This window comes from Plecotus auritus (genome assembly GCF_963455305.1).
Source record: "Plecotus auritus genome assembly, chromosome: 11".
NCBI classification, from domain to species: domain Eukaryota; kingdom Metazoa; phylum Chordata; class Mammalia; order Chiroptera; family Vespertilionidae; genus Plecotus; species Plecotus auritus.
Genome location: NC_137777.1, coordinates 46,992,879 through 47,007,066, shown reverse-complemented (window position 1 = coordinate 47,007,066; position 14,188 = coordinate 46,992,879). Strand labels below are relative to the sequence as shown.

Sequence of the window (14,188 nt, the reverse complement as noted above, 5' to 3'; positions counted from 1 at the left end):
CTCTGCATGTGCCTCATCCATCCATTGTGCTCGAGAGATTTTCATGAGTCAAGGAGGGATAGAATCCCTCTTTTTGTTTCCTGAGACAACTGTCACCTGAGAGGCTGAACAACGAATGGAAACATCTTGTTCCAGAGAGAAAAGTGTCTGTGGAGCTTCCTTCTTTCATTCACCATAATCATCCCACCAACTTCCAAAGCTCCACTGAAATGACTTCCAAGTTGGGCTGAATTGCAAGGCCTGGGTGATGAGACTCAGTGTGGTAGACAGAATAATGCCTCATTTCCCCATCTTCCCCCCCAAAGTCCATGTCTTAATTTCTAGAATCTGTGAATATGTTACTTTACAAGGCGAAGAGTCTTTGAGGATATGATTATGAACCTTGAAATGGGGAGATTATCCTGTGTTATCTGGGTGAGTCCAATATAATCACCTGGGTCCTCAAAAGCAAGAACTTTCCTGACTATAATCATAGAGAGAATTGACTTCAGAAGAAAAGCACAGAGAGATGTAACATGGTTGGCTTTGAAGATGGAGGAAGAGGCCACAAGCCAAGGAATGCCGGCAGCCTCTAGACAGGGGTGTCTAGAGGCTGCCGGCAAACTTTTTTTTTTTTTTTTTTAAATATATTTTATTGATTTTTTACAGAGAGGAAGGAAGAGGGATAGAGAGTTAGAAACATCGATCAGCTGCCTCCTGCACACCTCCCACTGGGGATGTGCCCGCAACCAAGTTACGTGCCCTTGACCGGAATCGAACCTGGGACCCTTCAGTCCACAGGCCGATGCTCTATCCACTGAGCCAAACCGGTTTTGGCAGCTGCCAGCAAACTTTTTGACTCGAGGGCCACAATGGGTTCTTAAACTGGACCGGAGGGCCGGAACAAAAGCATGGATGGAGTGTTTGTGTGAGCTAATATAAATTCAAAGTAAAGAAGCGGAGGGGAGAGCAAGAGAACCCTCCACTCTTTCGGCTCCGCGGGCCGGATAGAACAGCCGAACGGGCCGGATCCGGCCCGCGGGCCGTAGTTTGCCCACGGCTGCGCTGGAAAAGGACAGGAAAGAGATTCTCCCCTGGACCCTCCAGGAGGGAAGAGGTGATTACATTGAGATGTTCTTCCTGCTCCCACTATTTTGTCCTAGTTCGATCCTTCAGTCTATAATTACATTCGTGTGTGATTATTTGAGTAATGTCCTCTCTCTGTCCGACTCCATGCCCCATTAGAACAGAGATTTACTTTATCTGATTTTGTACTTTTGTGTTCCCAGTGCTGATCCCCACACCTGGAATGAGGATGAAGTGCAATAACTATCTGCTGAATAAATAACCACCAACTGGCCCTGGCCTGTGAAGTCAACCCTGTATTTGCCACTTATGTGTCTTTTAAGAGAAAGAGCAAGAAAGGTACCAAATGTATCAACTGTACCAAGGAGACACAGAATTGGATGTCCCACCACGTGGGTTGTTTGGTGGTGGTGTTGTTGCTGGAATTAATTTTGCTTTGCTTAATTTGAGAGAAAGAATTCAAATGTAAAACACATAAACAAAAACACTAGGAAACAGACTTAAGCTGTAAAAAAAAAACAACCAACCTTTAACTTGCCAAATGAATAAATTTAAATTAATCTTATTTAAGAACACAAGTAGGGACTATAACAACTCCTTGAGAAATTAGTTTTTAAATATTTTTATTTTAAAACTGCAATATCTTCAGGGCCAGGGCTGCAAAATTAGGCCTAGAACATCATGGTATTTTTTTTCATTATTGTATTTTTTTTTACATGCAGCATGGGTAATAACCTATGTATAGAACACCAGACATAGCTGATTCCAAAATTATCCTTGCTTACTGCTTCTTCTCACTTATTTATGACGCCATCTGATCTGAAAGTGCTTCAGACACCCGTGCTCAAGGCTTTTCATCATTTGGACGTTAAAGCAAAGTTGATGAGCTCTATTTAACTTGAGAGGATTGTCCATTTTTAGCTTGTTTTTACTGTGGATGTGAACAAGGTACATTGCTTTATCTAGAGTTGATTTGTCATTTCACTGTCCAGAATCTAGCAGAAAGTATGACACCTTACTTCCAAATCCATCCTAAAATAATAGTGTTCTTTTCCTTTTCGAACAACACAGGTATACATTGTGCTTTTCTTTTTCACTTAACAAATACCTGTTAAATTTTTACTATGTGCAGGTTCTATGATAGTCATTGGGGCAGAGAGGCAAGGAATTGAAATCTCTGTTCTCACATAGCCACCATTCTAGTAAATCACAAATGCCAGAAGCCTGTTTGTACATGTCAGATTCTATATATTTTTATAAACTGAAACAGGTATAATTTTATTAATCAATGTCACCCCAATAAATTCAATAATAAAATAAAATGTTCTAATCGTGCTTTTTCTTAAACCTCATGCATGAAACATATGCCCTACCTGGTGCTCTTCTTGGACACCCCATAATTTGGAGACAAAACAATATTTTGAGAAACTACTAGAATGCAAGATTCATGGCAATCTTTGTCTTATCTCTGTTGCATCCCCACTGCCCAGCACATAGGAGACACCCAGTAAATATTTTTTTTAATATATTTTATTGATATTTTACAGAGAGGAAGAGAGAGGGATAGAGAGGTAGAAACATCGATGAGAGAGAAACATCGATCAGCTGCCTCCTGCACACTCCCACTGGGAATGTGCCCGCAACCAAGGTACATGCCCTTGACCGGAATCAAACCCGGGACCCTTCAGTCCGCAGGCCGACGCTCTATCCACTGAGCCAAACCGGTTTCGGCCCAGTAAATATTTTTAAATGAACATATTTATTGAACTTTTTAAATTAAAAATAGTACATTTCTATTTTAAAAGTTTTAGGAGATTCAGACAAACAAGAAGAAAAAAAGATACAGCTACTTAAAAATAATCACTATTAACATTTTGGCATATTCCTCTAGACACTGTATTTATGCATGCATATAATATTTTCTTTTTACATCATGCTATACATACAGTTTTCTAACCTATCTTTTTAAATTTACAATGTACTCAATGTATATATTACATGCCCTCTAGTATTTTTGACTATCTCATTATTGGAGATGTTATTCCACACCTTATGCAATTAATCCCACTAGGAAACGTGGCCAATGCCATCAATGCTCTATTTTCCAGCACTTTGGGAAAATAGGGCATCATGGTTACTAGGACGGGAGTATCCAGAGCCAGAATTCAGTGAATAACACTAAGTTTAAAATCACACTTCTTTGATGAACCAAGAACATTCTGGAATGACTTTGCCTGTGGAAGTAAACATCCTTTATTTTAGGAACAGTTACATATGTATCAGGCTAGCTAAAGAAAACAATAGCCATCATACTTCCAGGATCAAGAGGGGAACCCCGATCAAGACTCCTCAATACCACCAAATAGCCCCTCCTGGTAGAAAGAAGAAGTGGTGCCATATTTATTTGTGTCTGAGGCTAAACATCCCAATTCCTTTGTTCCCTTATTTTAACGGACAACACCGGCCCCTCACTTTCACTCCCTGCTTTAGATGGGGCAGCAGATCCAGACTGGGTTACTTTGAAGAGCCAAGGTTCACTTTCAAGAAAAACCGGCCCCATCTGACAAGTGCACAGGCTGTTGTTTCTAAGACTGCTTTTGAAATTCATCGTAGCCTGGGAGTCTGACAGCACCTACCACAGATGGTGGTAAGGCTAAGTGCTGAATGGTGCCAACAGTGGTCATTCGGATCACGATCTGTGGGTCGTATCTGGTGGGGCTATGTCCCTGGCTGAAGAGAATTCTCACTGGTACTCGGGGCTCCGCCCCTGCCTCTACACATAATCAAAATTATATTTTATACACAAAATTCCCACTTGGAAATTGCCATAGAACATAAATCCAAATGGATTTCTCTGGAACTCACTACCACTGCCAACCACAGGCTTTGCAAGTGTTGACTTTAATGGAAAACCAGCCTCATCTCATCTCTAGATGGGAATTTCAACAATGAAATATTTTAGGTGATTTGTATGAATTTTTCTCCAAGCTAGTTTTGCAGCCTGAATAAGTAAATGTGTTTTGTAAACTGTAAGGATTAAACAAGCTTTAAGATATATCGGACAGGTTGAATACCTAGTAGTTGCTAAAATGTATTCAGTTTATTTGCCCTAAAATTTTTATTTTAAAGAAAGTACTTCCAAATAAAATCTCAGACACAGAATTAAACTTTTCAGAATAAAGCCAGTTACATAAAGAAAACATTCACCTAAGTCAGTTTGAGGTCACCGTGGATTATTTCATGCTGCCCGTGGCTGAAACCTGACTTGAAGCTTGTGTGTGCAAGGTGGTGGCAGGGGTTGGGGTGAGGAGGGACTGCCCCTTTCCCGTCTCCTCCAAGAAGAGCTGATCTGTCCCTGGACGTAGTGACTGGTTCTTAGGCCCTTTGGGTCCATCCCATTAGCACCCAGCACAGTGTGTGCACAGAGCACCCTTCTTCTCTATTTACAGGTGAGGAAGAGGAGAGGATTTGTAGAAAGGGAGGGTCCGGGTCCTCCATGATCCTCTACGAGCCCACAACAATCTTTCGGCTGATAGCTCCTGGCAAGGTGTAGATGAAGAGGACCAGGAAGATGATGAGGATGATCAGAATGAAAGCGATGATGATGTACTTCTTGTAATTCTTCCAGATGAGGTGGTACAGGCACTTGAAGGGGCTCACAAACCAGGAGAAGGAGGTGTCTGGACGGCTGAGAGAGAAGCGAGAGAAAATTAGGGAAGGGGGCCATGCTGTCCACATGTAGGATTCTCTAGACCTCGGGGAGAATTTCAGACTCCCATTTCTCCACAAGGAGAAGCCTGACAATAGGAGAAGAAGACTGTGTTGCCTTAAAGCAGAAGCAATCTAGCATTTGGGGGCAGTAATGATTCCTCATCATTTATAGTTTGGTCCAGAGAAGGGCAAGTGTCTAGTTAGAACCCAGACAGAGATCTGAGTGCCCTCCATCTGACCAACCCTGACCAGCTCAAGCCCCACCTCTTCCATGAAGCCCACCCGGATCACCCCAGCCCATAATGATGCCCCTCATTTCTAATTCCTACCTTACCTATCACTTCTCACTAGACTTAGCCCCTTTTGAACTTAACATATTTGTCTTCTACACTATGGTAACTATTTTATGAGTCTGTGTGTTCTCCCTACACAGATTGAAGGCTCCTGGAAGCCAGAGATTATGTCTTATATTTCTTCAGTGTTCTTCATAGTAGGTACACACTGTAGGAACGCAATAAATAATTGTGAATTAATCTGTAAATAAATTTCTAACACTATGATATATAAAAGGTAGGTTCTGAGAAGGGACCACTTATCTTGGGACACTTGCGGCCTGGGGAGGGATAGCACAAATATAATTTGAAGGAGTATTTTGTATACATACTTCGTATTTGTATATATTTACTTTTTAGCTGATATATAACCATGGATTAAATTGAATAGAGTAACTCTTCTAGTAATTCTACTTCTGGGAATTTACTTTAAAGTAATAATTCATAAAGGGGAAACATTTTCCTATTATGATAGTGAAAAAAAGGTAGATATAAGTTAAATATTCAATTATGGAGTGGTAACCAATTCAATTATGGCCATTAAGGAATATTCCATAACCATTAAAAATCCCAATTATGACAACTGTGGCAACAAAGCAGAACTTTTCAGCAAAGCATGCATGAAACATTAAGACAATTTTGTATGAAACATAGGACAATTTTGTATGAAACATAAGACAATTTTGTATGCATGATCAGAGAATGAGTAGAAAAAAACTCATGTGACATTCACATAAAAAAATGAGTAAAAGCTTTTGTGGGAGTATTACAGAAACAAGGCTTCTCCGTGTGCCTCTGTGTTGTTTTTAGAATATTCTTCAACAGAAACAAAAAGCTATGTGGATTGGAGGCCCTGCTGGCTGCCTCCTGGCCTCTCAGTTTGCCCAGAGGGTCCTAGAGAAACGGCCCCTCCTCTGGGAGGGGGACGGCAAAGGGCCGGTCCCATTTCTGATGCTCCCACCCACGACCCCACTCACTTGGGCTTGGCCAGGGGCTCTGGCTCCTTTCGCGCTTTGCCGACAGGGTTTTTCTCTGCCTCCTCCGCGGTAACGAGGTGGAACTCGGCCTCCACCTTCCCCTGCACAAAGACAAAACTCAGTTTCGAGTCACAAAGACCTGCTGGGCATCCCCAACCTTCTAGAGAAGTGTCAGCATGTGGGAGATTGCCAGGAGGTATTTTGACTATCCCGCTGCTTTATTTTGAGAAATACTGTTACTTTTTTGGTCCTGGGAGAAGCCATTTCTATGATGGACAATAAAAGCCCTGAAATGAGGTTACTGCTGAGTTTTGTGAAAGGAGAGAGTCCCACATGTACATAGACACACATATTGTCACATGTGCTGTTTAATTTGTAATCACTTAATTTGTGAAGAAGTATTAATTATAGAAACTTACAATAATTAGAAAGGGGGCTGCTTACTTAAGTGGCGGAACCTTTTGAAATCTGCTGCTGTCTTTCTTCTCTGTCAATGATTCTCAAGAGGAAATAGGGGGGTGTGTCTTCATATCTGCTGAGTGGCTGTTCCATCATCCTTCACTGTTTTTACTGTCCCTACTAACTGTTTCATAATTATCCGTTTATTCTACACTTGTGATGTAAGTCTCGGATTATTAAGGACTGAGACAGGACCTCTGCAAAAGGTAATAGTCTTTCTTTCTTGTTTATTCACTCATTTATGACTGGTGGAAAGGCAGCCTGGTGCAGCCACTGAGGAAAAATTAAAAATGGAACTGCCGTTTGACCCAGCCATCCCATCTCTGGGAATATATTCTAAGAATATCAAAACACCAATGAGAAAGAATATATTCACCCCCATGTTCATAGCAGCATTATTTACAATAGCTAAGATCTGGAAACAGCCCAAGTGCCCATCAGCTGTGGTACATTTACATGGTGGAACACTAGGCAGCTGTAAAAAGAAGGATAGCTTACCCTTTGAGACCACATGGAGGACCTGGAGAGCATTATTCTAAGCAAAATAAGCCAGTCAGAGAGAGACAAGTATCACATGATCTCACTTGTATGTGGAATCTAATGAACAAAATAAACTGAGGAACAAAAGACTGTAGGTCCAGAAACATGGAAGCATGGGACAGACTGCAGCATCCCAGAGGGAAGGCAGGGGAGGGTGGGAAGAGATCAGCCACATTAAACAATTATATGAATATATGCAAAGCCCATGGACACAGACAACAGTGCATGAAGGGCTGGGTGGCATGGGAGCTGGGTGCAGGGGGAAAATGGGAGATGTCTATAATATTCTCAACAACAACAAATGACAGCTGTTACCTTTGACACTATTTCATGGATAGAAACACATAATTTAATGGGAAGCATATCCCGCCCATACAGAAAACACCCAGAGATGTCCTAGGGACCAGGCTCCCCAGGAAAATAAAACATGTAAAGAAAAGAGAGGCAGAGATTATAAAGTGAATTCTTCCCCGGGCACGGAGTCACGAGTCAGCACCATGCAAAGCCTGGCCCGCCGCCCGTGCTGCGAGCGGCCCCACAGCACTGCCTTGGTGTCATGCGGGCAGCAGGCCCAGGTGCTTACCAACGTATTCTGGTCAAGGCTGCTCCTCATCCCCTCTCTCTCCACACAGCGTTCAGTCTCAGCACGCAACCAAGCAGCACGTGAAGGTCTTAAGCTAATCATAGCCCCCAAATGTAATTTTTAATCAGAGCTGGGGGGCGGGGGGAGGGAAGGACCTTTTGAGAGACTATTAACTTAATGACACCTATGGATGGAAGGAAAGGTCCTGAAAAGACTAGATTTGTCGTTTCTGCACGTTATTTATGGCTTCAAACTTCACCAGGCCTGGAGAGTGAAGCCAGGGAGGCTGAGCAGAGGCTGTGTTCAGGTCAGACGTGCCTTCTGCAGCAATAGTGCTTGCTTATTCACACACAGCCCTCGTGGGCACGAGAGGAGGCATTCTCGTACAGTCACGGTGGGGACATACGCTGGCAAAATCCTCCAGGAAGAGGATTGCACACATACATACATAGACACATACCTACACAGGTATATGCATACACATATGTATGTGTGAGTGTGTGTGCATTATCTTCTATCGTCATACCCTAGACCTAGGAATTCCACTTCTAGATAGCTAAATTAAGGAAATAAATAAGAACTTAGAAAAAGGTATCTGCACAAAGCATAGTCGTTATTCTTTTGGATGTTCACACTGTCCTATCTGTCCCCAGGAGATGTCCCAGACACATCCTGTGTTTTATCTGCCCTAGACCCACAGTCAGCCATTTCTCCAAAGATTCCTGGTTTCTTTTAGCACAAACTGGCATTTAGAAACCGGATCCAGGTGCTGGGAGTCCTTTGCTACTGGGCGATTTTCACCTTCTCATTATGCTTTGTTCTGCCCTGCGTGACCCCTGAACTCCCTCAGAGAGAATTAGATCCCTCCCTCCTCTCTCTTCCTTCCGTGCGATGAACACTTTGAATATTTAGTGCAGGACTGCACGGTTGGTACAGCTGTTCCGCTCTCTGGACTCTCAGCTGGTTGAGGGCAGAGGCCAGGCTAACTTGATTTCTGAATTCATCCATTCATCAATCAATTCATTGATCGAGGGTCATTATGTGCTAAGCTGTGAAGCCAGAACTGAGTCCAGGGGTGGCCATGTAGCAAACCCTCAATGAGTACTTAGGAGAATGGAGAAGAATGAGCCTCATTCCCTTCATCCAGTTCCACCCATCAGGGGGGTACATGGGGCATGGAGGGAAGAGGAGAACTCCAGGAAACACAAGAAAACCAGGCAGCTGCCATTCACACAGCCAGGCTCAAAGGGCATCCTTGCCTCCTATCCACTGGGCCCCTAGAGGAGAGGAGGAGGGGGAGGGAAAGGGGGAGGGAGAGGGGGAGGGAAAGGGGGAGGGAGAGGGGGAGGGGGAGGGGGTAAGGGAGGGGGAGGGGGACAGAGGGAGAGAGGGAGAGGGAGGGGGACAGAGGGAGAGAGGGAGAGAGGAGAGAGGGAGAGGGGGAAGGGGAGGGGGAGGGAGGAGAGGGGGAGGGGGAGGGAGAGGGTGAAGGGGAGGGACAGAGGGAGAGAGGGAGAGAGGGAGAGAGAGGGGAGGGGAGAGGGGGAGAGGGAGGGAGAGGAAGAGGGGGAGGGAGGGGACAGAGGGAGAGGGAGAGGGGGAAGGGGAGGAGGAAGGGGAGGGAGAGGGACAGAGGGAGAGAGGGAGAGAGGGAGAGGGGGAGAGGGGGAGAGGGAGGGAGAGGAAGGGGGGAGGGAGGGGACAGAGGGAGAGAGGGAGAGGGAGAGGGGGAAGGGGAGGGGGAAGGGTGGGGGGAGGGGGAGGAGGGGGGGGAGAGAGAAATAGCTCTCTATCCAGACCTGCTAGCATAAGGGTCCTGATCTGACCTGGATGGGCTTCTGCCATTGGGCATAAGAGCAGAGGGGAGAACATGCCCCCCGCCAAGAGGAGGTCAGCAGCAGAGAAAGGAGGCCACAGATGCAGCCCAGTCCCGTTCTCTACTTCACCGACCACTAAGCCTCCCTCCTCCCTGGCGGCGGCTGTAGGAAAGGGCAGAAGAAACATTCTTCCCAGTATCTGTGAAAGGTCTGAATTCCTATGCGTGAGCCACACAGTAGCACCAAGGGGCAGTGTAGGGATGGGGCCAATGGCCCTCCCTGTGGCCACTCTCCCGAGGACGTTTCCAAAGGATGGGTCACTTTTTAAATGGAGACTCGTGTTTGAGGGTGAAAGGATGAGGTATTTACTTAAAATTACATCAGTCAGGACTTGATGCACAATTTCAAGAAATGTTGGCAGGGCTGGGGGGGGCCTAATGCCGGGGGCATAAGTTCAAGCCAAAAGGACAGAAAACCACCCTGACAGAGATAGCTATTAAATCAAGAATGCTGAAATATGGACGGCTTAATGCATTTATAGTGTTCAAAATCCTTGCTTCTCATCACAACCTTTGCCCTACAGGGCTCTGTGTCACTCACTGCAAGGCACTTCACTTGAAGTTTGCAAAATTACTCATTTATAAGGCTTAATGTTCCCTGCCTCCCCTGCCCCAACCCCTTCTCCTGCAGTTGTCACTTACTGTGAGTTCTTTGCTTTTAGCAAAAGGCCACCAGCCCCGCACACGCTTTTGCTGGAATATGGAGATCTTGTTCTCCTCGCTCGTGTTTTCAAACTTGCTGAGATCACAGGCTTTGGCAGACTTGGCTGCCCGGGGGAAACTATTGAGGTTCATTTCCACGGAGCCTGTGAAGAGATGCCCAAAGCAGTTATGGAAGGCCTTTTAAAATCAATCACCACTCTTATTCACCCATTCATTCATTCATTCATTCATCCATCATGCCTCCATCTACCCAATCATTCATTCATTCATTCATCTTCCTTCACCCATTCATCTACTGACCCATCCATCCATCCCTCACTAGTCATTCATTCAGCACCATATTGGATCACTAGCAGGTACTGGGGATACAAACATGGCCAAGACATATTTGGTGCCCTGACAGCAGTAATAATGTGGTAGCAGGTAGGAGACAAGGGCAGAGCTACAATATGAAACTCCCAGGCCTCAGTTTCAGGTGTCATTGCTGCTGGGCATCTCTGCTCCCTGACTGTAGTCTGAAGGGCGTGCCTGTCTCTGAGCCTTCCCCTGCCTTGGCATATATCAGCCTATGCGAACCCCCCCTCCCACCACACCTCCCTCTTCGAGTCCACTAAACCCCTCCAGGTCAGGGACTAAGTCTTACTGTCTTTGTAGTTACTCTCCAAGACCTTAGTGGGCTCTCAACAAGATATTTTCAATGAATGAATATAAGGCAGACTAAGATCATGTGCACTAGAGTCATGACAACACTATATACCTCTCTAATAACCTTTCCCTAGTACAAAAGTAATGTTTGTTCATTGTGAATATTTAGAATATGCACATAAGCAAAACCAAAAAAAGAGAAAAAATTTGCATCATTCTCTATGGATTAGTCCTTATCCTTATGCCATCTTTTTCCTTGACTGTCTCTGTCACTTTTTCATATACATAGAAACATGTTTTATATAAACATATATTTCACAGAAAGGAGACTTTTCCTACATTCTTTTTTCACTCAATTCATCCTGCACATTTATTCAACTCATTAAATATTTGCTATGTTTAATGGCTGCAGGGTTATCACTTATTGAGTGCTTACTATGTATGAGGCACTATGCTTAGTTTTTAAATTATAGTAACACATACACAGTTCCCAACACGCTCTGAGATATGCAATATTACTACCCCATTTTTACAACTGAGCCAAACTGAGACACAGCGTGAACCACAAATTAGCTCAAAATTTAACAGCTCCTTCATGGTAGAGCAAAGATCAACTAAAAATTGTTTGAATATGTATCTTCCACCATATTGAAGCTCCATAACTTATTCAGCCAATCCCCTATGAATGGCTATTTGGAGTGCTTCCAGTTTTTTACTATCAAAAGTAGCATTGAAATTATTACCCTTGTAGTGAAATCACAGCAAGCTCCCTCAAGCCCGGGACACGACCCTTAACATGCATACGAGCTGATGAAGCTACTGACTCACCCAGAAAGTCATCTGAGGACAGCCTTTCAAAATCCCAAACCTGGAGCACCAACACAGCTGGCGTCTTACACTCCATCTTCTCCAAGGAAAAGATGTTCTCCCTCTTGGTGATGACCATTTGCTTCTCAGCTGGGAGATACTGAAACGGAAACAGGAAGCGCCAGTTGAAGTTCCCCTCGCCAGTCAGGGAGTTGTAATGCACGTCTGTCTCCTGCTTGTCATCTTCCAAACCCTTTATCCACCTGAATAAAGGTAGAAAAAGAATTAAACACACATTCTTCAGGCACCAGTATAATCGAGAGTGATTTCACTAGTTTCAATGTGGTCAGAGATCACAGTTTTAAGATTATGATATCGTTAAGATTTAGATGGAAGCTTCCATTGATTCGAAAAGAGGTTAAAGGGCCTGAAACAGAGACAGACCCTCATTCTAAGCCGTGTTGGGGAAGCATTCAGTTGTTCATGGGTAGACTGGAAGTCCCATGCAATGAAGAAGGAAAATGCAGGACATGTGAAAGCAGAATCAGTTTCCTTTTATCCTGGGAGCCCTCTTTGTCAGGGGTGCCACCTCTGCACCTGGTGTTACAACAAGATTACCTACTACATCAAAGACTCTAAACCTGGCCTAATTTAGAACTGTAATTGCAGGGCTGTACCTGGCCACCTTCTCTCTGGTTGTGGGTCTCAAAAACCCAGCAGGCCTGCACCAGTGTGGCCTGGAGGGTACCAGGGCTGCTTGCACCCACCTGGGCTCCAATCCTGGCTCTAGCACTTACTAACTGTGCAGCCATAGACAAGTTATCTAACCTCTCTGTGCCTTGGTTTTCATCTGGAAAATGGAAGCAGTGACAGCATCTAGTTCATAGGGTTGTTCTGAGGAATTATCCTATATAATAAAAGCCTAATATGCTAAGTGTCCGACCGTTCGACCAGTCGCTATGACGTGCACAGACCACCAAGGGGCAGACGCTCCAACTGGTAGGCTAGCTTGCTGCTGGGGTCTGGCTGATCAGGACTGGGCTAGACGGGCCAGACACACCCTGGATCCCTCCCACAGTCCCTCCCTCCCGCATCCCTCCCTGGCCCTGATCATGCACCTGTGGGGTCCCTTGGCCTGACCTGAGCCCTCTCACAATTCGGGACCCCTCAGGGCATGTCAGAGAGTGGGTTTAGGCCCAATCCCCACAGGCCAGGCCAAGGGACCCCACGGGTGCATGAATCAGTGCACTGGGCCTCTAGTATATGTACCCCATATTATCTATACAGTAAAACCTCAAAATAACAGACTGATTCAGGCGAGGGGTTGTATGTTAAACCTGAAAGTCCGTTGTATAATAAAATGGGTTTTTCAAATGCATATGTTAAAAAAATTGACAAATTAGTTTACCTGTTTTTACTTATGTAGACATGTTTGTGTAATTAAAATTAAGTCTGTATGAGTTAAAGTTTAATCTCACAGAGAAGTTTTCTATATGTATTACTGTAATTTTAAATTTATACTGAATAGCTCTAGTAAACTCGAGCATTCATCAGTCACTGTAAGTAAGCAAAGGCACACGGCTGGGGTATGGGGGTGGGGGGTGGGGTAAAAGGGACAAGATTTAAGGACATAGTAGAAATGGGGCATCAATGAGGAAGAAGGCTTCCTGGTTGGGGAAGACAAAGAGGTACCCAGATTAGGCTGAGATGAGTTTTTTCCTGGGGGATACATGTTTATGTCACTTTTGCTTTTGATTCTTTACTCTCTTATCTCTCTCCCTGACTAGAGGCTAAAAGGAAGCCTACAAAGGCATTTGTGTCATAGCCAAGGTGTAAGAGAGACATAAAATCCTCGCTTCCCTGAGTCCTAGGCTGGTATCTTTTTTATCAGTAGAACTAGAGAACAGGAAGTTTTAAGTTTTACCATTTGTATTAGGCTTACAATCTTATCACTTAATCTTCCACCAATAGCACATCTCCCTACTTCCTTCAGATGTAAATGTATTTTGAATGTTAACAGAAAAGCCTAAATATACAATATTTAACTTAAAGAGATGCTTATGTAAGATTTTCTCACAAAAATATTTTCATGTGACCAAATAAGACAAATACTTGACAAAGCAAGTGCCCTTATCTAACAAGGTGAGTAAGATGAACTCCTTTTGTGGGATGTGGGTGGATTAGCTTCCTTGAGGCATAGATTTGCTTAGGGATTAATTAAAGACCTGAGGAGGGGAAGAATAAGGAGGATGGAGTTTGTTAATGACCTTACCCTTTAACATAAATATCACTTGATTTTTGTCCTGTGAAGATATTCTCATCCTCTAAAATGACATCTTCAGTGTTCCAGATGGTTACTCTCAATTCATATCTGGAATAAGGGAAGGCAGCATTAGGTTGAAAACTATGAAAACTAGTGGGTGTCTATGGGATTCTGTTATTGCTTTGAGTCTGTAAGTTTCCTCAACTTTACCAAGTTCAAAAATATCAACACTTAAGGTCTTGGCTCTATCAAAACCAAGTGTCCCAG

General features: G+C 44.1%; 1 protein-coding gene across 1 annotated transcript in view; it reads right to left on the bottom strand.

The window, feature by feature from the left end:
- Positions 1 to 4,569: 4,569 nt before the first annotated feature.
- Positions 4,570 to 14,188, bottom strand: part of FER1L6 (fer-1 like family member 6) — a gene marked incomplete at both ends in the record, with an annotated part of 100,696 nt that continues 91,077 nt past the window's right edge. The window contains 5 exons of the mRNA XM_080646770.1: positions 4,570 to 4,753; positions 6,086 to 6,186; positions 10,186 to 10,349; positions 11,680 to 11,921; positions 13,931 to 14,029. Of these exons, the coding sequence (XP_080502896.1) occupies positions 4,570 to 4,753; positions 6,086 to 6,186; positions 10,186 to 10,349; positions 11,680 to 11,921; positions 13,931 to 14,029 (790 nt within the window). The remainder of the gene's footprint in view (positions 4,754 to 6,085; positions 6,187 to 10,185; positions 10,350 to 11,679; positions 11,922 to 13,930; positions 14,030 to 14,188) is intronic.